Genomic DNA, 25003 nt, shown 5'->3' with positions numbered 1-25003 from the left:
TTCAACCAGCTATTTCTAGTGGATTAATTTTAGTTGCCAATACAGATGTCTAAGATTTATGAGCATGTTTAAAAAAATAATAAAAAATTCTAGGAACATGTTATAATGAAGCCTTTTTAAGGCTTTTTTCAACATATCTTCTGTTTTATTTTCTCAGTTATTTAGGTTCCTAGGTCATGTTCAACACCTTAGCATATGGTTTTGTTATTTATTGTTCTGAAATTTTGTTCTGCAATGCCAAAAGGAAAGATTAAAATGTGAGTAGAATTTGGTACAACAAATGAAGACAAAGACTATGAAGATCAGAGGAGTATTTTTAAAAATTGAGTTACTCTGGATTTTTAGAGGCATAACTACATGTGCAGAATACTTTTTTATAGTTTCCAAGTAATTTAATATTAACTGGAAAATAGAGTTTTCAGATTCTCATCAAATAGTTAGAAAATTCCTTACAGTTTAAAGGCAGTTTTTCTGCTTTAAGCTGTTTGTTTGAATGCCAAGCAAGCATTTATTCAATGTTCATGGTGTAAGAATTTAAATAGAAAGTAAAAGATTACTTAACAGTACTTGTGTACAATTGACAGATATTGGAATTTGACTGCACTCCGTGCTACTCAAAATGATAACAAATGAAATGTGTGCATCCAGAGAAACTGGTTTTGGATGGATGAACTTGACTTGCTGATGAAAGTAAAATGAAATAAATTACACTCCAGCCTCTCTGAAACTGGCATATAATGCTGAACTGAACTGTAAGTATTTCACTAGGAGACTTCAAATAGGTTGTCTAAGATTTTTTTTTAATCCTAAATAGAGAAGAAAATACGATAATCTCCAGGAGACTTCTGGAAAGATACTTTAAATTGTCATTTTGTGCAAGGAAGCAAGACAGAGTTTTGCAGTGCTGATGTGTTGATAATATGATTATTCTAGCTGGATTTATTTTCCCTTTGAGATTTTACACCACTGTTTTATTTAACTGCCACATATAAGGAAAATTAGATAAAAAGGATAGCATGCAGGCAAACGCGGCACAGAATTTATCTTTGAAATGGATTGATTTACAAAATTTAAGAACAATAGAAACATTTCCACTGCTATAATTGTTTGAAATGAAGAGCAAATTTTTTTATTCCTTTTCCAAAATCCTTCAGTGATAACCTGTTCTCTGCTAGTGGAGGGAAAACTCAGATTTACTGGACAGAAGCTATAAACTATGGTGGAAATGACATTCTTATTTTCATTGGACAAGACGAATTGTGTCTTTTGCTTCCTCTTCTCTCTTAATAAACTGATTCTCAAATGATTTTGCATTTTGATGCATTGTGCATAAAACTATGTTATGATCTATGAAAGTTCAAAGAGACTTGATCAAAAAATGTTAAATTTTTTTCCATTATCAGTTTGTCAAGACAAAAATCTACCTTGAGAATGTTGAGTTTGTTAACATTTTCTCAGGGATGTTTTTTTGTCATATTTTAAACAAATTTTCAGGGAGGCCCAAAGCTACTTTAATGTCAGTGGACCTCATTAGGGACAGATTTGTTTGAAAGATTTCAATTTTGCCCTGAACAAAAAGGGAGCATCTCAATGTCACAAAAATTTGCAGAGGACAAAAAGTCATCCCAGCTATCAATTCATGGTTCCCTTAGTGGCTGGAAGATTTCTTCTGCTGTCAAGCCTGGCAGAGAGAGATATACACTGTCACATGCTGTCAGAATGGGATATGACAACAGCATCACATCCTTCTCATGAGCTGTACTACTGAATTACCTTCTAAAGGAAAGTAAGGGGGGAAGAAATGTATCTCACCTTGATACAGACATAGCCTGAGTAATCAGTAGTTTCTATCAGGAGACAATCCAGCAACTGTCGCTCTAGCAGCAAGCACCCACAGGAGTACCAGTGTCCCCTAAGCTTCCCAGTGTCCCCTAAGCTTTCAGGTAAGGGCACCTCAAAGGAGCTGCCTTAAAGAGCTTGTTCCTGAACATGCACACGTACAATGCTTCTGAGTCTCCTTATGGCTGTAACCTCAGACATCATGGTTCTACCAACAGATTGATCCACTCTCTTAACTGCCTCTCTCTTATTTTTTCCCTTCTACTGTTCCCTTTTCATCATTCTTCTGATCCTGTTTTCATCTTTACTCCTTTTCTTTCTGGGGCAATGTCAGACCCTTTTGATTTCTCAGAATTAGAAAAAACTAGGGAAATCTTTCAGCTCCAGCAACATACAAACCATTTAACTGGACTATCCAAATAACACTGCCAATACCTCTTTTCCTATCCTTTGTCATCATTTAGAGTTTATTATTTACTGTGCATTTACATATTTTAAGTTACATCAGCAGAAATTTGAGCATTCTTTATAGGGCCCAGCATGTTAATCCCACAATTATTTCATACATGGAAATTAGTGGAATAAAGACCTATGAGAAGACTGAGAGGACTTGGAAGCATTGCATTTTTTTTCTTTGTGTACTGTTCCTCTGAGAAAGGGGAAAGATTATCAGTGGTCAGACAAGGAATGCTAAAGAACTGGAAGCCTTAAGACTTCGAGAGTATGCAGGAGAGACAGGATCTCCAGACTCACCCACAGTAAAGGTGGCAGAAGAGAGGCAGTTTCTTGATAGTTATTTTTCTGTTGAAGACATATTATATGTATGTCCTATTGTGCTATTTATTCTGTATTATTGAATCAGAATTGAAGAATCATGCCTTTGCTATGTTATTTACTACACAGAATTAATTTCCATGCCTACCAGTGTCTACACCAAGGGTGCTACTGTTACTTTCATGGAGTAATGGTGCAGGGTGCATTACATCCCTGACATTTCATGTAGGCTCTTAATCTTTCATGCATTTCGTACCAGCCTCACTCTACTCATTCATTACTAGAGTTAGACCTCATTACCCCAGCAGCAGACACTCCAAATTAAAAATGACTGCAGGATCTAATCACTGACATTCTCAGGTGTAATCGTTATCCAGCTAATGAGCTAATCCCATTAATTTGGTTATAGCACTTTATTTTGCATACACTTTCTGGACCTGTGATTGTAGACTTTGTATATATTGCCATGCAAATAACTCATTTGGAGTAAGAGGCATTATGTTCTTCTGACTGTGATCAGCTCTGTCTGCTCCCAAACCCAGTTTCCTCACATTTCTCACAGATCTTCTGGAGGACTCTGGCTGCAGGTGACAGCACTGTGACCACAAAGATGCTCTGAATCAAGCTGCTTTTTCCCATGTTCCTCAGCATGATCCAGAGCCTGGATCTGGCCCAACATCTACCTGCTCCTGTTCTGATCTTTAGTGAGGTTCGATACTGGACCTCACTTTTAATATGTTCATATATATATTTGTAAACTTTCAATATGGGTATGTAATTGGGAATCACTGTTCTCAAACAATCCCTTTTGGTTGGCCACAGTATAAATATGACCACTAAACTATCAAGATGTCTATACTCCAAACTGGTCAAGTTATGATGCCACAAAAAGAAGCATAGTGAAACCACAGAATGATATAGAATATAACTATTATCAAACTGAGTACAACACACTAAAGTAATTCCTTCTGTAGCTGCCAAGGAGAAAAATCACTTAGATAAAGCAAAGAAAGGGAAGCTTAATAAATAAATGATACAGTGAATGCAATTCTTAGCCCTCTCCCTTTTAACTTTAATGGAAACATCTCCTATGGAGAATAATTCCAAACAGAGTCTTGGGATAGGGTAACAGAGACTTTTTCCCTAGGGCAAAAAGACAGGGGAAGAACAAATATGACATTCCTGGTCTTCATTGACCAGCACTTTGCCTTTTGCTTTGAAAGCTGTTGTTACTCCCTGAATAATAAGCCCCACTTTCTCTGTAATAAGGGTGGCAGACGTTTGTTATCGCGCATCATAAGTCTGAAGGTGTATTTCCGTGGTAAATACAGAGTATGAAACCCACTATTTAAATGTCATTCCCACAGCTCAACGAACATTCTGTCGCTGTCATTTTAGCATCCTAATTACATGAACATTGTCCTTTGTGACTCTCACTGAAGATTTCCAATCAAAATGTCTGTGATGAGGGAAGCAGCATTATTGCAATCAAGCAGCTGAATAACATCTTTAAATAATCCTAGCTTGTTCAGCTTCCCAGCCCCTCTACAGAACATAGATATGAACAACTAGACATGGCAGGAAACTATACCTATGAACTGCTCTGGCTTAGACAGATATTGAGGAACAGTTAAATATGAATGAGAATTGCCAGACTTCAGTGCATCTCACTCCTGGGACCCTACAACATTGAAGGATGGTAAAGAAAGAGCAAAACCAATATAATTAATGCCTTTTAGTATCTTTCCTGTATGCTTCCATAGATACATATTAATTCATACACAAAAAAATTCCCACACCATAGACTTATTAAAAATGTTTTCACCATTGTTTTTGATTCAATTTCATGGTAAACCTAAATCCAGGAAGCCTGAGGTTCCTGGGTTCTGCAGCCCTGTGAATACACAAAGCTTCCATTTTCCAAAGGAGATACATTTCTAGGAATCACAGCTGTGCTGCAAAGCTTGAAAAAGTAATGTGTTCTACCCCAAAAACTAAAATGAAAAAATACAGTACTGATTGAAAAAAATCCTATTATGAGACTGTAGGAAAGCAGCTCCTGAGTTTTGCTGCTATTTCCAATAGAGTATAAAGAACTCACTGCAGAGAAATCTTAATGTGGAAGGTTTTAAATAGTTTCGAAAAAATGCTCTTTCTTACCGTTTTTTTTTCCCCTCTTTTGATGCCCCATGAGTCTGGACCATGACTGCAGACTATTTTGTGTCTGGAGCAAAACTTGCGCTGGATACACTTGGCTGCAATGCTTCGTTAGGAACTGGTTTAACAATTGAGTAGACCCAGAGTGGAAAAATACTTGAGTGATACTCTCTGTGATTTGGAACTCATCAGAGGTGTAGAATGAATATGGTCTGAACAGGTCTATTACTGTTACAGAATAAGTAACACTTCTCTCTAATTCAGAGAAATTTTCCATTGATTAGATGCTCCTGTCCTGTTTTACTGCACGTTAAGGCTATGTTATTTAGCATGTGTGGTGAAGTATTTTCTTCACATTTTTATTTTTTTGTTTTTCTCCTAAAATGATCCATGAATTTTAGACTCCTATCCTCTGTTGACTTCTCTACCAGTGAGAACACTGGTAAAACAAAAACTCCTTCTTCCTTTTCCCAGGAATGGTATACACATTGCTGTTCGCACATTTGGTGAAGAAAGCAATGACTGGGGTTTGTCAGCCTCTCTTAAACTGCTGTCCTCACTCCTAAAATGTGAAGAAATATGAAGAATATGTTTATTTTGTGCAACTGTAAAAATATGTGGAACTTATATTCTTCTGGGGAAAGATGTTAAAGTTTCAGAACTACTTATGCTCTAAATAGCTAAAAGTGTCTGTTTCCTTATTCTCTTATTAAAAAAAAGAAAAAAGAAATTAGGATCCTTACAGAGCTCTCAGATCTAGAATCTGTTCTTGGGCAAAAACCTCCTCCTGAACTGTCAAAACTGTCTGTTCTGAATGGGACATTGATCTGCAGCAAGTCTTCCCAAATGCACATGGAGTCCCCATTCACATTTTAGTCTCTTCCACAGTTCTTTCTTACTACTTAATCAAGGTATCAGTTTTTAGCATTGCTCCCAAAGAATTGCTGACTGCTACAGCCTGGGTTTGGAAATGCTGTTATAGTATATATAGTATATATATATAGTATATATATGTTTACATTACCTGTAAACAAACCTGTTTTTTTAAGAAAACAGGGAAGCATAATGACTGGTCTGTATTAAATTTTGCTGTAAATGTAATATTTGTTACATAAATAAAATCTCCCTCTACACCAAAATCGAGAGGTTTATTTCAGTGTAAACTTCTTTATGCTTTTAAATTATCATTTAATTCTTTTACATATACAACTGTACTTTAGGCTACCATAAAAGAGAAGCTGTGATGGCACTTCTGACAGAAATTAGAAATGAGAGTATCCTATTATAAGTTTGAGTGTTGATGACATTTTACCTGGTCTGCTTGAATGTTGAAAGAACTGATGGGGGACGCTGGCAAGTCAGATCTTATGCCTTGATTTAGTTTCCTCAAACATAAAATGGAGTTAAAGAGACTCACCTTCTTTGTACAGCATTCTGAAAGCAAGCACAGAAATTATCATGTAACTAATATTGTGTAACTGTTTCTCTTGTACTGACTGAAACCTCTGTTAAGTGAGTAATTGTGATCTGTGACACCTTTGGGCTTGCAAATCAGCACAGATGAGATTCAGCAGACTGGAAAAGCAAAAATCAAAAAGTGATCTATCAGATTACCTCCTAATCTCAGTGTCATGTCAAGTGCACAAAGGAGTTATAGTAATTGCAGAAGAAACTCTGATTTGCATCTCTGCAAATCCGGATCCCCTGATTATAGCTGCAATGTGTTTGCTTTCCAAGTAAGACCAAAATAAATCATTTTAGTTCAGATACCATGTGAGCACCAGCTGTAATTTACCTGAGCTGATGTACCCAACATTTCAGCATGGCTTTGGGTGGGCTGACTGCACTGATGCCCTGAAAAACAACACAGGGCAGAGCTGGCTCACTTCTTGAGTGTGGACAGATCCACTATGCAGCAAAGATCTTATACAGCATAGATATTGTAACAGTCTTTATGAATCACAATTCATTGGCACTTCTATTACTTTGCACAAAAGGGCAATGGGGTCAGAACTTTGCTCACAGGAGGCATGTACAGGTAATAATAATACTACATGGGTCTTGTGTGTAAAGGCTTTCCTGTTTGAAAGATTGTCATGCACTTTCTTTTATTGACACCAAGTTTTTTAAGTTGAGAAAATGCAATTTCTATTCTAGTATGACTTCAAAGCCTGGACAAAGCAGTTTTTAGTCTCAAGATGATATGAAGAAGGATAAAACTGACGGGCACAGAGGAAAAGCAGACTAGGCAAATATGCCCCAAGCTGATGTGCAGTACAGGTATTATTTTTATATTTTCTCTCCCTTTGTATACTGTATGTTTAAAGACTTAGTAGTAAAGTAGAATTAGCATTCTCTGTTCATCTATTCATTACTTTCAGAGATATTTCAAATGCTTTTTTAGCTGGCATGGATCTAAACCCAAAGAAATCAATAAGAAGAAGTAGACTGCAGCAGTTACATGTTGGAAAAAAGAAAAAATGTATTTATGGAGTTCTGTCCCATGGTAACTTCTTACTGCACTATCAGTGTAGTTATGCCATTGTAGCATGTTGCTATTAAAATTCACTAACAAATGTTATTTTTGAGAAGATTTAAGTGTTTAAAGGTATAAAAGTTTTTGGTTGTGGTGGACCCCACTATCTCTGAGGCAAAAGTTACCCCAAATTCCTTTTTCAGTTTTCTTCTGTCAGCTACTTCAAATTATTCCCCCAAAACACATTTTCCAATTCAGAGCTATCTTTTTAATGACAAATGAGTTATAGCAGTGATCACAGGTAATTATTTTTTTCTGTATCATAACTTTAATATGCTCATAGTAAGCTCACAATATTGTTTTATAAACTTAATTATAAGGATAATAAGGATAAATGAATACTCATTTCTATTTTCTTTCAGAATCTCTTCTCTGTGGGAGCTAAAAAAAAAATTAAAAAGATGTTGTGACAATGAGAAGATTAAATATTAAGGGTCAGCAAGTGCTTCCATTTCTCTGCAAAGACATATATAAAATTAGCTTTTTAAAGCTTCTTACACAGTATTTTATAACAATGTTTTGCATAGTATTTTATAACTGTTTTACATGGAATATAAATAAATCACTTAATTTTTGACTAGCAATTTATTAAATATAAAGAGTCTTAATGAAATTAACTCTTTTACGCCGAAAAGATTTGTTAACTCTTACTATGTGAGTCTAATGATGATGGCCACATTAAATTCCTTGTTTAGTACATACTAATGGTTTTGAGAACAAGTGTAATTTCAGCTCTAGCTATGTGTTGCAGAATTCTACAAAGTCCCACATCAAAACAGTAAGCTTGGTGAAATGCACTAGCATCCTATTTGTGGAAGGACTAAGGCTACAGTTTTTAAAAGCACCTGACATCCATATGCATTAGAAATCCATCACTGTTTTCAAAACCAACCTAGACATTTTATATTGGGACTTCAATCTTCCAAAATTTAGGCATATTTTGTAAGTTGGTTGTATAATCTACTTTCATATTAGAGGAGAGAGACTACTCAGTAAGTAATTCACGAAATAACTGTCTTGTAGGGAGACTAGATGCTTATTTCTTATTTCCTCTAGGGATATAGAGTTATTAATCCTCTTTTGGAGGCAAGTGGATGAAGTAGGGTCAGTTCTTTCTGGATTGGCAGGTGGGGAATGTAAGGAGCATATCTTAAATGCCGATCTAGAAAATAGGAGAATCAAATCCAAATACCTTCTGTGTTTGATTTGGGCTTTTATCTTCCAGGGAAGAAACCTAACAACTAAGCTGCAAGCAGGAATTCAGAAATTAAGGTCTTTGTGCATCACAGGTGAGACTTAAATACTTGACTACTGTAACAGAATGTGATTCTCACCAGAACATTGTTGTTGTGGAGACAAGATCTTCCATCTGTGATGCATCCTAGAATACAGCAGCTTCATGTGACAGACTGCAGAAGGGGTAAATATCTGTTTTAAAATGAAACAAAACACATTTTAAGGATGTCTTGTGACATCATAAGTCAGCTACATGTCAATTAGATATCCTTCCTCTCCCTCTCCATGCTGACTTATGCGAAGTTCAGTCATGCTCCAAAAATTATGAGGGGGTTAGACATACTGTAGGGAAAACACATTTTGTTTTGACAATCCTAGGAGGGTAATGAGATGTCCCTGGGCTTTTGGTAGCTCAGTCACAGTAGAAAGGTCTGTGGTTTCCTCAGAGCCAAGAAGCCAGTAAGTGGACTTTTATGCTCAAGACTTCACTGACAATTTGGATGAAGAGGTCTCTAGAGACAGAAAGCCTACACGGAAGCTGAGAGGGTAGAATGTCCCACGGGTGCCTAAACATTAGAACTTAAGAACATGAAGTAGTTGTGTAAGTCCTCTTCAATGAGAGTTTGACTTTCTAGGCTCTATATGAAATATTTGCATAAGTGCCCATAGGTCAAATGTTTTACTTTTATGTCAGAACCTAAAAATTCAAATAATACACCAGGGGGAATTTACTAAAGTTTCTGGGTATTATATTAAGCAATTAACATTCCTACCTTCAAATTTTGCCCTTTCTATGCCTTGTACTTGCTTTTGAAAATGAGAGTTTAGAAATTGGTTGATAACATACTGTGAAAAACTACCCTCCCATTTCACTAGAAAAATGAGAAGTTTTGTTGGTTCAAACAGTGAATTAATTTTCATAACAACAGGTTTGCCTATAAAGAAGAAATAAAGAAGGAGAGTGTAAATGCTAGTCTTTTAGGGCTTTGACATGTTTGAAAACAGAAACCAATTAAACCCCTATATTTGCTAATCTTTGTCTTAATAAGGTTGCTGTGGGTGTTATTGGCTGTTTATACCATGAAAACATGGAGAAGCAGCATGATTATTTTCAGATTTGTGTTTAGATATTTTACCATTATAAACGCATGAGAAAACCTGCTTGAATCTATTCAATATAGAAATCAGCAAACAGTTTTAAAAAGGAGAGAAGGTAATTAACTTCACTTCTTAATGATGCTGCTAATTTAAACTATGCAAGAGATGTATAATGAGTGAGAGAAATGTTGCAGAAAAAAACCTGTTCTTCGGTTAAAAAACCAAAATGGGAATCAGCAGAGTTTGAATCTATTTGCACATCTTCAGCAGACTTACTCTGTGGCCTTAACCAAAGTATTTAATTATTGTGGCCTGTAGTTTTCTATAAAATGGAAATGAGACTCAACTTGCTGAGAGGTTGTGGGCCTTAATTGTTTAGTATTTATATCTTCCAGGAGAATACAGATAGAATTGCAGAGTATGATGAATGATTAATATTCTTTTGCTATTACCAAGCACTGATATTTTTGCCCAGCTATTTTATCATACAAAAATCTTTACTTTTTATAGCTCTGTATCCAATAACTACCCTGACTGAAATGTATTAAGCAACAAATGTAAAGTCCTTCTCATGTCTCTTAAATGTAATTAATGCCCAAATTACTCTCAGAAGCAGTGGAGAGCAATGATGTTCAAGTCTACCCCCATTGCCTGTACCTGCCAGTTCCACAGAAGGATGACTAAAGAATCTTCCAGATAAAATATATTTACCAAAATTTAATAGTTTAAAACCCTCGAAATCAGCACAGAACTTATTGTCTGCAGGCTTAGCATGCAGGTCCTGGAGAATGGAAAAACCCCACAACTTTCTGCTTCTGATCGAGCTGGTGAATGCATTTGTGGGCAACAGAGAAATTAGTTTTGTAGGTTCCTGAAGCACAGGTCTGGCCTACACAGCTACTGAATCTGGGTACCCCAGACAGAATATTAAGCAAAGTAGTTACCATATCAAGCGGTAGTTACAAGAAAAAGGCTGCATATGTGCCAAATGCAAATTGATGTTGATAAATTGTTCAGAGAAATTACAGAGTAATATTTGTGAAGAACAATTACTGCTATTTTGAATCAACAAGTAATTGCAAACAAATATCTTTAAAACTTTCCTACATAGTTCAATAGAAAGAGGTTATTGCTCTTTTAAATGAAAATATTTTCTTATCATTATTGGCCTTACTTCGTGAATTATTACTTTGGATTGGGGTGTACTGACAAAGGTCTTCAACTTCATTAAATATCTAATGCAGATGAGCAAGTGGAACTTCCCACCTGATTTATTTGTCAGCATAAACTAGGAGAGGGTGCAGGTATCCTTTCTGGTTATAAAAAAAACATTTTATCTTGTGTGGAGAAAATTCTAATGCTTTCACACAAAATATGTAACAAAATAAAAAAGCCAGGGGATTAGAATACTTTCCTATCTACATTTATTCCTGCTCTGTGGAATTTGCATAGATCTATTCTCATGAACAGTTGTGTAAAAGGCAATGACATCAGAAACATTCTATACCTTGTCTGTAGACTAAGTTGAACTATAGATCCTGGACTGTTATAAACAGGGTGCTGTACAGTGTATATAGAACTCTTGTCTGTATATGTCTTCTCTACCTTCTTTCAAAACAAAGATCTCAAGGGCAGTGTCACTACCTAGGATGTTGCAGACTGGGAAAAGCTTTTTATTTGAAAACTACGAGCACCAGCCCAGGATATAAGCTCTGTCATGCCATTACAAACACAAAATGAATCAAACAAACAGAAAAAACCCAACAGAAAATAAAATCTGTCCACAATAAATACAGATCCAAAAATGGTTTATGAAAGCATTGTGGTCAAGAAAATAACACAGTAAAATAATTAGAAAATATGGAAAAAAGATTGCTGTTTAGTTATTTACTTATTTGTTTACTATTTTAAATGATAATTTAATCTTTGTAATTTAAAATGGCATTAGTAACTTGCATAACTATAAATAAGTTTTAGAAAATGGCATTAGTAACTTGCAGAACTATAAATAAGTTTTAGTGTGATGAAGGAAAGCAGTCTTTTCAGGACAGAATCATAATGTCTTCTATCAGGCTTGAAAAGAATTGAACATTTGTCAGTATGACTGGTCTTAAATTCACAGAAAATAATACAGGGATGCAAAAAGTACAATTTCATATTATTGAATGACAGCTATGGACATCACAGCCATTGGGCATGACAAGTGAAAATGACAGATCTAAACCATGTAGTAAGTATGTTAAATAATGTTTTGAGCAAAGTAGGAGTGCAAACTAAATCTCCCCACTATTTATAACTTACAGGTAAAAAGATTTGCAATGCCCTTAGAAGGAAAAGATGCAGATATTTTAAACCAATATGATTATATTTTTAATGTGTCAAATACATTTACAACCCTGGAATACATTTGCAATCTATCAGATTAATCTAACTATATAAGTGTCAGATGTGATTTGAAGAAACAGAAGGAAGAAATGCAATTAGAATATCAAAAAGGCACAATATGTTGATTCTTTTTTGCATTCCTTCTGTCCAAATTTCCCATGTGTTTGTCACACCCCTCCAGTCTGACCTCAAAGATAAACAACCAAACATGCAAAACATGAGGTTTCTTATTTAGTACTCATAGCCTTTTCCCCCCTCTCCTAGCTATTTCAAACCCATTAAATATTTCAATTGTAGTTTAGGTATTTTCAGACTTAAAGACAAGAGTTTATTGCTTTTTAAATGTGAAAAAATAATTTGATTTTTATCTGGTTCATACACTAAAATATTTCTCTTAGTTCACTGTCATTGACTTTATCAGTAAAATGCCTCTTGATTAGCCTCTGGTTTTCTCTGGAGTATGCCAAATTCTCCTTCAAAGCTGGGTCAAAGCCTTTTGAATATTCCCAGCTTGCTGGTGTGTAGGGCAAAGATTTCAACTGAGTGTTGTGGCTTGCATTAAGACTGTCTGGTGTGCTAAGGATACAGCTAGGCCTGCGCCAAACACACAGCAAGCTTTGGAGTACAGCTGCAGGGGATAACCACCATGCTGCACGCCCTTACCTTCAAGCAGCTGAAGAACACTTGGCTTAAAGCATTCATTAGGTGTGTGCTTAAAAGGCCAAAGTTGTACTTCAGGAATACATACTAATTTAAAAAGGAATTAGCAGCTACTTGCTACAGTGAGATTTCCCAGTGAGAGGCTCTCCTGGATGCTCTGGGCAGTTTCTTACACAAAATATTGAAAATGAATAGCAGCACAAAACCTTTTAACTCCCTACACTTACCAAAGGCATTTTTTCCCACTCCCTCTCCTCCAATAGACTTTTTTTTTCAGTGTTTCTGTTTACCCCCTCAGGGAAATCAAAAGTGAGTGTGTGTCTTTGTTCTTTTTTTTGCTCCATCTGATATCACATTAGCTCTGAGTCACCTGCATTCTCCCGAGCTCTCAGTCTGATCTTGTCTAGGAATTGTACTCATTAACTCAGCTGAAACAACAGTTTACAAAGAAATCACTACCATAATGTACAGAGTACAGAGTCAAGGTCAGGTTGCTTAACATATGCATTTGTTCAGCTGTTTTTGAATTTCCTTCTGCAAATGTGAGCTTGGGGACTGAGTGAGCAAGCTCAATGCTCTTAGAGATCATAAATGGAATAATTAGATGTAAGGTTCTTGCATCTGCAAAACTGGGTTTTCAGCTTTTAAATTTTTTCCTTGCTGTTGTTTTAAAGACTTTTTTTTAAAATGTTAGCTACTATGAATAGAAAAGATAATGTTAGAGTGTATTACATTATCTGAGAAATACTTAAATACATGTAAATGGTAGCTGTGCTATAAAACGTGTGGAAAATAGTAAAGTTAAACTGCAAATGCAAGTTGTCATTTCCTGATGGTTCTAATCTATGATATATATCACCATAAAAATTGTCAGTTTTTCTCAAATTGAAAATCTGATGTACTTTTTTTTGTATACAATACATTTTATTATTCAGTGGAATTTGCTTTACACTTTTGTGTTCGGAGTGATGTCTTGCTTATGTAATAGATGATGGACGGAGACTATCTCACAACTGAGTTGATTTGGGTCATCAGGTGGCTCAAACTTTTTAAATATTTTGCAAAACTATATGACCACAGAACCTACTTCTTTAAAAAGATGTAGTTTAACTGGTTGATGTAACACTTTGTTGTAGTTTCTAAAATATTACAGTAATAACATATCTTATGTCAAGTTCCTGGAGGGCTCCATCAAAACAAAAATTTGAGTTTGTATTATGAACATTCTCTTACAGGTGAAAAATTTGCCACAAGAAATATTTTGCCTGAGCCAAGATACAGTAAATGATGCCAGCAAAGGAGGACAAGAATGATAAGACAAAAATAGCAGAAGTAAGATCATGCATTTACGTATGCAGGTCTCAATGGCTTTAGAAAGCTTAAAGTAGATATGTATCAGCCATCTTATTTGCTAGTGAATTCATAAAAGAGTGCTTTCTTTCTTTTTTGGTCTTGTTTTACTTTTCTTTCCATAGTTGTTAATAGCAAGATCAACTTGAGGAGCCTATTGTGGCATTAAAGGGCAACCTAGAGGGAACTTGAAAGGTGAAAGCTACCACAGCAGCTAAATGAATAAAGATGGACGTGTTCCAAGGTGAGTACAATGGCAAAAACATAAAGGCTGACTCTGATGTAGTAGGAAACAGGAGAATGAGATAGAGCTTCAGAACAGAAGCAGGACTGGCATATCAAGACATGGCTATTTTGGCAGCTGTATTTCATACGAGCAGAGGAGTGCAGTGTGGAGCCTGGTTAAAAACCTAAGGGAGCTGATGAGGGCTTTAGCAGCAATAAAAGAAAACACAGTGTAAGCTCATCTGAAGGAACTACGTGGCCTTATCATGGTGATAAAGGCAATGGAAAAGGAGGAACTGAAAATTTTCTCTTGCAAGGTAAGGCATCACTGTTTTTCATAATGTTTGGATTGTCTGAACAATCTGCAAGTACTGCCTCATGGCAATCAAGTCTAATGGTGGGAAGGGATGGAATATCTGGTTAAGAAAAACACAGAGTATTCCTATGTCCACACACTAAGTCAATGTTCTTATTGCTGATCCTCATTTTATTCCATTTCTTTCCTGTGTACTTTACAACCATTCTATACAGCAAATATTTCCCAGAATGGTCTTCAGTCTCTCCAGACTGATTTCTGTTTTCTTGGTGCTTGCTGAATGCCCTGAGTGATCTGAAATCTTTAAATCAAATTGCATTATTTATTAGCTCTTTGAGTAGACAACTAACTCTACACTTAGCCTCTGAAATGTTAGACCCTGAGCGGATGCTGTCCTGGCTGGCACAGAGGCCAGGATCGTCTTCTCTTTCCCCTTTTGAGTGTGGCTACCACAATTAAGGTGTTGTCCCCTTGATCCTTTTAAAGAAGAGACCTGTTCTACAGGATACGTCCTCTTAAAGCACAGGTGAGGAGGGAGGTCTATAACATGCATTTATACTCTACAAGTAGAAGCCAGGAGGCACGTATGGCCAATAACAGGGATGCTGTTTGCATGAATTATGTTTCAATAATTGCATTGCTCCTGAGTTAAATAATTTCCTTACCCATTTTTCCATTATCTTTTCTCCATTAAATTACAAGTATGATATCAAAGTGCAAAATAGCCCTAAGATTGCCCTGGCATACTACAATACTTTCCCAAACTGAAAGATTCCATCCCAGATAATACTCACAAATCATCTTTCCATTCTGCAAGCACTCTCTTCACTTTTAACATTAATCATCTTAAACACTTTTTGAAATAAATCCTGACAGGTGTTAGGAGCAATTTCCTCTGCTCTGAACTCATATGCACCATCTATGCATTTATGCAGGCAGCAGAGTGACCACTTTTTTCTGGCTTTTCTGGCATAGTAGAATTATGCCTTTTCTTATAATCCAAATCTTGTGGCAATTTTTGTACATTTTTTCTAGTGAAAGGAAATTAGAGAATGGGAGAATACAGTGCTCAGTGTCACTTGTCTTAAGAACTAGAAAAGTGTTCAGGCAGCTACAGTTTAATGCTGCAATGCCTAAAACTTCCACACTTGGAACCGAGGGTAGTGTTTGCACTGAGGAGTGCACTGTGCTACTGACAAGTGGAGTACTAGGAGTCAGAATAGTTATAGTTGACTTAGAACACTCATCTTCAAAACAGAAGCAGCCACCTGTGAAGCTTAGATGCTATCTTGAATTTAGACTTGGAAATTATTACTTTTTCCATTTGAACCTTCTAAATGTTCACACTTAAACTAAGCAGAATTACTCATAACCTTAGCCTTGAGCACAGATAAAGTATTTGGATGGCCATGGACACAAAGTAAAATATACGATACTTAATAATAAAAGTGGCATTTTCCAGAGTTCCGGTCTGGGTTAGTACACACTTTTCTCCCTTACCTGCCAATTCATATATACAACCAGCAGGGCTACTTTGGTTCAAAATGACAAGGTCCCTAGCTGCTACTGGTCTGCTGGGAAAGCCCTCTTCTCTTTTGGAAAGAACTTTGCAAATCTTGCAAGCCTTTTTAAACCTTCTCCAGCTTAATCCAAGAAAGCCTATTTGTTATTGATCTTTACACTAGGTAAGTTGTCCTCATGGGAATCAGGCAGCATGATACTTTCTAGAAAGGAACTAGTTTCTTGAAACCTGAAAGCCTTCCTACATTAAAGTGCTGCTTGTTGATAATTTCTTTCTTGGTTCACATATACACAAAAATACCAGTAAGCATCTAAATATAATTGAAAAATGGATTTGCTGGTGTTCCATTACAAAGAGGTACAAAATACTACATAATTGTCTTTATTAAGAGCTAAAATGTTTCATAACTATTTAACATTTTATCTCCTTTTTCTGACTGTAAATTCAGCTCATATAAAAAATAAAGTAATTAAAAAAATATTAAAGCTAATGTCTAGTCTTTTTATAATACAAATCTGCTGCTTCAACCTCAAGTAGTTTCTCTTCCTGCATTGTTAGGGTGATTGACAGTCAATCCACTTTGTTCATCAAAAGGCTTGAGAAAGCCATTTCCACCACAAGTTCTTCTCTGTTACTTTTAAAACATCAGATAACTTTATCTTTATAGATGAAATGGTATTCAGCATATCTCATGGGGGTTTTTTGTGTGTTTGTTATCCATGAGTTATCTTAATTGGAGTTTTTTCTTTGTCAGATTTCTGCCTCTTTTTCATTGTCGCAATCTAATCAGATCCTGGTGGTTTTTTTTTTTCCCTAGAAGAGACTTTTTGCCATTTCTGTTAGTTGATGACATAATTTTTTTTGCACTATTTCTTATGCTTTTATCCAACTAGCTATGTTATAAATCTATTCTGCTCAAAAAAGGGGCAGTTTAACTATACTACCTTAATTGACCTACTTCAAGATACAAAATAGATTTTAACATAATTTGCAATACAAGCCAAACATTTTGTATTAATCTAGAATCACTCTGTGTTTCTCCAAAATTCAGAATATTTTAACGATGTGGGAATTCCTTATTGTACTAAATTTCTAAAGTAACTATAAAAATCATTTACATTCATGCATGTCGGTAATTCTACTGAACTGTTACTCATATGTAAAGAGCTAAGCACATGCAAAAACTCCTATTTCACAGGAATAATTTTAAGATAATGATCATCTTTGGGTAGTTATTTAGAGAATATTGTACTGAAGCAATTTGGATTCAAGTGCCCTATTTTTGGTTTGAAAAAGGCATATGCACATGATTCCTCACACCTACATATGAGTACTAAAATTTTTGGCACCTCAATCTAAAAAAAAGGGAACATTACCTTAGACAGCTGTAATGTGGGACAATAACATAGTAGCTTGGCAAATAGATTAAAAAGAAAAAAAGTGATATTCTTCTGGAAGTTCTGCTTGATTGAAAAGTTCATGATCAATTCCCAAATCAAGACTTGTATTTTCCCCAGCATATATGTCTGTATCCTGTGTCCTTTGGAGACTCTGTAGCTATGTGTAGGTAAATACGAGAGAGAGCAGAACAGGCTTAATAAAAGTCAACAACAGATTTGTTTGAATAAGGATTACACGATCAAGTTATTTACTAGCAGGCTGGCAAGTATCCAAGGTTAGACAAGTCCTTAGAGGGAAAGAATACACAAAGAATGAAGACAAGCTGAGATTTAGGGTAAAAATATTTTAGAATTTGAGAACAAGTCTTGGGAATATATAGCAACTTCATATTTTTACTGCATTTCTGCAGTGCTACACAGTACAAGCCTGACCTTTGTAGGCCCTAGAATTTCCATCTGTATGTATTAGGGTAAACTATGTGCCTCGGGGTTATCCCTTGCTCACTCTTTCCAGTTATTATTCCTAAAACTGACACACATGAGTAGGCAATATTAGAACTAGCACAAGATAAGTGACTTTTTGCTGCATTTCCCCCTCATCCACTTAAGAAGATTAAGTGATGTAACATAGATTTTATATGCAGAAGACTTCTCTTCCAGAGAATTATAAAATATTTAAATGCATTTATATAGAATTTTTCTCTGAAGTGAAATGCCCTTTATGTTGCAAATGGGCAGTTCTAACCAGCTCATGTTTGTCCTTTTGTTGGTGTGTCCTTCACATAGGAGTGATTTATGCCACCAAAAGAGTGTTACAGCTAGTGCAGAATTGAACATTTATCTACTCAAAATAGTTACATTGCAAAAATGGTATTTTTTTCTCTGCACAGGAATTAGAATATCCAACCACTATGAAAAAGAACCTGTGCAGTTGTCCTACCGACACTACTGCACTACCAAAGAAGGCGTTACTGCCTTATAAAAGAATCTAAATTTAAATACAGGAATCTAACGGGTAAGGGAGACTCTCCACAACTAAAACAGAAACCAAATCATCAAAAAACCCACAATGAAGTGTACCCTAATCTTTTGGGCAAAGAACTGCATTGGTATTTCATTTTCATCTGGTAACAGAGGATGGGAAAAGGAATAGTGAAGGAAATCAAATAAATACATGAACCACTTTACACTTAAAATATTTTTTTAAAAATTATCAACTCACTTTTAAAATTGCAAAATAATGAAGACATCAGTTACAAGAACTAACAGTAAACATCCCTATGATTCAGGTTTGTAATCCCACCTATAAACATCTTTCTCTGTGTCTACCAACTCCTTCCAAGACAGAATGCTTAGTTTTAAATAAAATAATGAAATACATTTTTAAAAAAATGTAGTTTGTTATAGATAATCTCTTCTGTTAGTTTATAGTTAATTTGTTAGTTTATAGTTTATAGATAATCTGTTATTTTATAGATAATCTCTTCATAGATTTAAACTCACAAGTATTCATGATATTCAACTGTTAAGCTGCAAATTAACCATCTAAAGTGTTCGGCAGAGGCACAAAATGTTGGTTTGGACCTCCTTGTCGTCACACCACTCGAGTCTCATTATCTTCATAAACCAAGATTATCCCTTTACACTTGGGCCAGAAGTTAAGAGAAAGTTACAAACCAAAACCAAAAAGTCTAATTTCACTAGCACCAGTGTGTATTTTCCCACAGACTTGAGTGAGAAAAAGTTTTGTCTTATCTACTAAACTATCTGCTACCATTAAGCTACTGAGAATTGATCAGATGGAAATAAATCACTGCAGAGACTAAGCATGGTCAGAATCAACCCTGTGACAACCATTGCCCTATCTTCAACAAAGTTCTTAACAATATGAAAGGCTCCTTTTCTTGGAAGTGGAGGTGTTAATTTTTTCTCAGTGATCCAAAGCTTGCAAGAGTAAATGGCTTGCCTGACTTAAATTAGTTTTTGCATGAATTTCTGTGTAATGACTATGGTTCAAAAAAAAAAAAAAAATCAAAAGCCATATTGTGAGCAATTCTTGTGTGGAAGCACAACATGAAGGTGCTTGTCTCTTCAGTATCATATTTCTTCTCTTTAGTACCATATTCCTTTTTTTTCTTCAGACTTAGTCTTTTATTTTATCTTTAGCAAATACAAGTCAAGAACAATATGGAGACCAGATTAACATAATTTTCATTGCTTTCTCTAAAAACTGTTAAACAGTGAGACTGAGGGTTTTCACGCATGCTTTAGATTATTGGCACATTTATGCTCTGGCACTAGAAAGATGGATGCACCTGCTTGCTCTTTTGCATTGCAAAGTGCCCCCTTGATTTTAGTGACTTAAACCAAGCCTCTGGGCATGCCTTTGCAGGATCAAAGCTTAGCTGCTTCAAACTTCAAGCTTTAGACCTGACATACCTAGGTCAAATTTCTGTTTTAATTATCTCTTTCTGTAATTGTTTTTGTTAAGTGCTGTGTTCTTTGTCCTATCTTCCATAATTAAATTTGTAGTTCAAACCCGTACTTATTTAGCAATTTATCAAAATAACACTGAAGCCAGCTATGCTGTTTTTGACAAAAAACACAGAATAAATAAAGCAGGTAAAATTTTTTTCAGGAAAAATAAAGTCAAACCAACAGGTCAGGTAGAAATTTATGAAAACTGAGACTTATTTAAACACACACACATAAGAAATCTTAGAATGAGACTGAAAAGACAAAATTTTTTCTTGCAGATTAGGTGCCTATGAATTGCACAAACAAAGATTGCCCAGATTTTTCAATTTAAGGCATAAAATAGCTATTTCTCAAAGCCTGAAATAGCTCCGTAACTGGACATAAAATAAATAATGGAGTGACACACAGGGAAAAAGTTTCAATTTTTCTCTTTTACAGAGTTTTAAAGTGCAGGCAACCCAATGAGACTTATGCGCTTTATATTTCAAATTATTTGCATGAATCTTACCACATGACTCTCTTGTCTCTGAAGATTTTTCTTCCTTTCACTTAGCTCTATGTGCATTCATATCATACTGGTTTGCTGGCTCAAAAAGTAATGTCTTTAAAACTGTCTTTCTGATTTGGGAGTTCTGCTTTGTAGATAGAAGGCAAAGTAGTCACTTTATGTCAAGCACTCATGAATCAGTCTGACCAGGCCTGTCTAGGGTGGAGCTTAAGCTGCTGATTGGCTACAGATCGAAGTGAGTTTTATTGGATGATATAGCATCTAATAGGTTAGAAATCACCAGTTTATGGAATGGCTACAGTAATAGAAAGTGGACTGATCTTGTCTTTGTTTATTCTAATCAGCCTTCAACTTGATTATTTACCTAGAAAACATTATGCACAAGAGAGAGTCTTTGTGCTTTTTACTCTGGCTATCATAAATGACATGGCCTTGAGTGTTTGGAAGTTGACTTTTGGGTCACTGCTTTACTTCTTTTTTTTGTCTTCAGAATGTGGTCAAAAATCCTGAGTGATGGTACTGATTGCTGTTGATTTATCCAATTTTTCTTCTGGAGTAAGTGAGCAAAGTACTTGATATTCTTCCTCAGGTCTTGCCTCTTGTCTCCTGGCTTTGGTCAACTAAAGACTCTTCCAGATGGTGAATAATCATAAGGAAAGACAATAAATGATAATCAGAGAAAAATATGAGCAGACTGAGGCTGAATGGGAGCAGTGTGGTTTCCTGTCCCTAATGATCTTCCAGCTATGCTCCACATGCCGGAACTATCTGATCGTCCACAATATTCTTATCCTATTGTTGCTATCTTCCTGGTACTGAAATTAGCATAACTTTTTTCCTCCAGTAGCTCTACTGACTACCAATTGAACACAACTAAAGACATTTACTTACTTCATAATTTATCTGTGCAACTGTGCTGTCTTATAATTTATTTCGAACTGTGCATTATCATCTCTATTATAAAATGCAATATGGAGGAAAACTTGTGCTGTTACTGAAGAATTTAGTTGGGCAGCTACTATTAACATAAGTAGAAGTCAAACAACTTGATCCTTTTAAAGTTTGTTGGCATTTAAATACTTAAATATTCTAAATATTGTGTAAGAAAACAGGATACTTCCAATCAAAGTCCATGTCAAAAACTTACCCTATGTGTTTACCTGCTTCACCCCTATAAAGCGAAAGTAACTTCCTTTTTTAACAGTTTTGTACTACTGGCCAAAAAGTCTTCATTTTTCCTTTAGTATAACAGAGCCTTTATTTTTGCCATTCACTGAGAATTTTCAAACTTTTGTGATGAGTGAGGCAAGGTGTTTTGAGTAAACAAGTATGTGATCATACATCTGAAGCTATAACACACACATTCACATGAGGGTAGACTGATACTGGCAAACAACCTTGACTCTGACACTTCCCAGCTCAGTGTTTTGGTTTTCCGACCCAAGTAACATTCTTCAATCCATTTTTTTGGGTGAAGAATTGGTTTATGTGAATTAACATTTGTAGAAAGTGTGATTCAAATAAAGAAAGGAAGAGTCTTAACTAAATTCAAGTGTTGCACAACTTGCCAAAGAATGTGAATTCCTTGTGCATCAAGTAGACTAAGCAACTTTTCCTACTTTGCTTTCAGAAAGCATTGACTTTAAATCATCATGTTACTCTATATCTTTCTGGGCTTCTGAGGCAACTCCTCTGCTCTTAATCATGGCATGTAATTATTTATCTTCCTTGCAGGTAAGATTATCTACAGTTATCTATATCTCCAGTCTGCAGGTTAAAGAAGTAACTTCATTGAATTTCCAAGTCAATCTACAGTAGATCAGCATTTGAGCACTGTAGTTTAAAAACAGGACAATAGCAACTTTGGAGGGATTCTTATATGTCATTACTCAGCTACACTAGTTTTTTTGTAGAAGAAAGACTTTCTGGTGAAACTTTTCTGAAGTAAAAATTATACTCCTAAAAATGTCTATGGAAACTAGATCCTAGGAATCATATAATCTTCCATTTCTTTTTCAGTTCTGCCATTGTATCTATCTGCCTTGAGGGAGCTGAGACCTTTTCTGATAAGAAACCCTTGCTCAGTTCTCATCACTTAGCCCAGATAGATGGATATGAGCTCAATACAAGTTCATCAGCTGTGAACAGAATGAATAGGATGGGATTTTTTTTCACTGCTACAATTCTGAGATTACATTTAAGCCCACGGCTTTCTTACTAAAACTAAGTAGGAAAACAAAGGCCCACAGGCAATTGCACATATAAACCCAAGCTACTGGGTCATAAAAAGATTACATATTTACCATAATTTTAACACAGTGTGAAACAAGCAGCAGATATTGGTCTCAGTGAACAAAGCTCCATCTTTTTCTTAGCATCTGGACCTGTAAATTTCTAAAGCAACAATGCCACAATGAAGACAAAGGTGCCTACCATCTGTTCTGTTTTATGAAGATTATCTGTTGCCCTTGTGATTTTGGAAAGTTTCCAGTAAATATTCCAGCAAATTTGAACATAGAAATAGTCAGGTATGGGGCATATGACCATTATTGTGTCTGATGTGCTATAAAACATGAAACAATGAGGAAACACAAAGGAGAAGATCAAAATGGAGCACCAAACATAAGGGAACAAATGTTAAAAGATACAAAGGATATTTGATTTTTAAAAAATTTTTCACTAAAAATTAACAATGCTATGCCTAAAAAAAAGCAGTAATAAGGCTGTGATTTCAAACACTTAAAAGCAGTCAATAGGCTGTTGAACTCCTCATTGACTGCATAGAGGTCCCTGGTGGCTTTATGAGAAACTGTTCTGTCTGAGAGGAGCTCAGGTGACTGTGAGGTGTAGAACTTGTGACAAAGATGAAAATATACTGATGGAATATACAAAATGGATGGCAGCAAGCAGCTCTAAAAGAGGAGTACAAGAATGACACTTAAAACTAGGAAGAAATTATTGTAAAATCATTAAGTCTGGAAGAAGAATTGACAACACATGACTTCTATTTCATTTTGTGAGTCAATGCATAAAATTTAGCTTTACTGTATTTGAGTGCTTGAGGATGTCCTGTCGTCACTATGGACAAATGAAGTACACTTCCTGTCATCTGCTCATATTTGCAGCAGGAACATTCTCAGACCTTCCTATACAATGTCTTCTAGACATAAAAAAAAAATATTAACCAGGTGCAAGTAGATTTAGAAAAACATTGCTGTGACCAGGAGATTCATATTAAGAGGAATGGTGTTTTGAACAAAATAGAGAGCTAGCTATTCTGATTTCTATTCAGAACCTTGACACCTTCTTCTTTTTTGACACAGAGAAGACTTATGTGAGGCTGGATCATCTAAAGATTATAGTGACCCTTGAAATTTTTCACTTGAGATTTTATTTACTTTTTTTTAGTTCCATCAACAAAAATTTAATTATAAATCTATGCAATGAAAAAAAAAAAGGAAAATTCCAGCCACCTCTCCAAACCTGAATGGAAGAAAGTCTTGGGTTTCTTTTTCAGTTTGTTTCAGTTTTGTGAGCTGGCATTAGATGTTTGGCTAGGGTCTCTAAAATGTGGTATAGAGCTATTGCAAGATTCAGGTTAGAATGTTCATGGCAAAATCAACCTTGCTGTCTTAGCTCTTGATCTGTATAACTTTGCTTACTGTTGCAATGTTCTCCTGAGTTGTTATTAACATGTTTGACCAGTCAACAAACAAATAAAGCAAATAAAATGTTTACTTTGAAATGAAAATAACAAGGCTGTGATCCACAGTGAAGAGATTACAAGCTGCCAGGGTTACCAGAGGACTAAGGAAATATGTTCCAGTTCGGTATTTGTTTAGAGTTTTCACTTTTCATACTAAGATAGTCATAAATAAACTAAACTAAAATAAAATAACATGGACTGTTTTTGTAAAGGCATCATCAAAAAGAAAAAAAAATTACGATGCCTCTCTGTAGCAGTTGTGAGAGGACACAGTCCTGGACAGGAAGGCTTCAGAGGATATTGATGAAAAGAGAGCGAGACCATGAAATGGAAACAAAGTGATAGAGAGTTGTGGGGGCATTGATTTGTGAGAAAGATCAAAAAGGTAAAAGATATCACAGCTAATCAGTGACTGAGGATGAGACAGCAATGGATGTGGGCATGCTTTGTAGTCATGCAGGGAAATGTTACTGGAATAATAGGGGGTCTTGGTAGCCCAGTGATCTCCTTCCAAGATGATCTGGTAAAAGAGCACAGTAGGCTGAATAATATTAGAAAGCAATGGAAATAATAAAGGATGTAATTGAATACAGGTGATAGAGACAACAAAACTAGATTTTTAATTTCAAATTCAGTAGCATATTAATGTCAAACCAGAGATGGGAGAAAGAATTGGCCGTGCTGACTGCTATAGTGACTGTCCCCAGCCTACAACCCTTTCCTCTTTTTTCATGGTTATCTCTATCACACTGGGCAAGGAAAATGTAAGGATCATGTATACCTATGGTGTTAAGTAGCTTGTGGGGCAGGATA

The 25003-nt window shown here is 35.6% G+C and overlaps 1 protein-coding gene across 1 annotated transcript in view; it reads right to left on the bottom strand.

Moving 5' to 3' along the window:
• FUT9 (fucosyltransferase 9) overlaps window positions 1-25003 on the bottom strand; it is a 102127-nt gene that overhangs the window by 21596 nt on the left and 55528 nt on the right. Inside the window, 1 exon segment of the mRNA XM_032105096.1 lies at window positions 8641-8734. Coding sequence (XP_031960987.1) covers window positions 8641-8734 — 94 coding nt within the window.

This window comes from Corvus moneduloides, chromosome 3 (assembly GCF_009650955.1).
Source record: "Corvus moneduloides isolate bCorMon1 chromosome 3, bCorMon1.pri, whole genome shotgun sequence".
In the NCBI taxonomy this organism is placed as follows: Eukaryota; Metazoa; Chordata; class Aves; order Passeriformes; family Corvidae; genus Corvus; species Corvus moneduloides.
The sequence above is the reverse complement of the archived record's forward strand: the minus strand, read 5'-3'. Positions and strand labels throughout refer to the sequence as shown.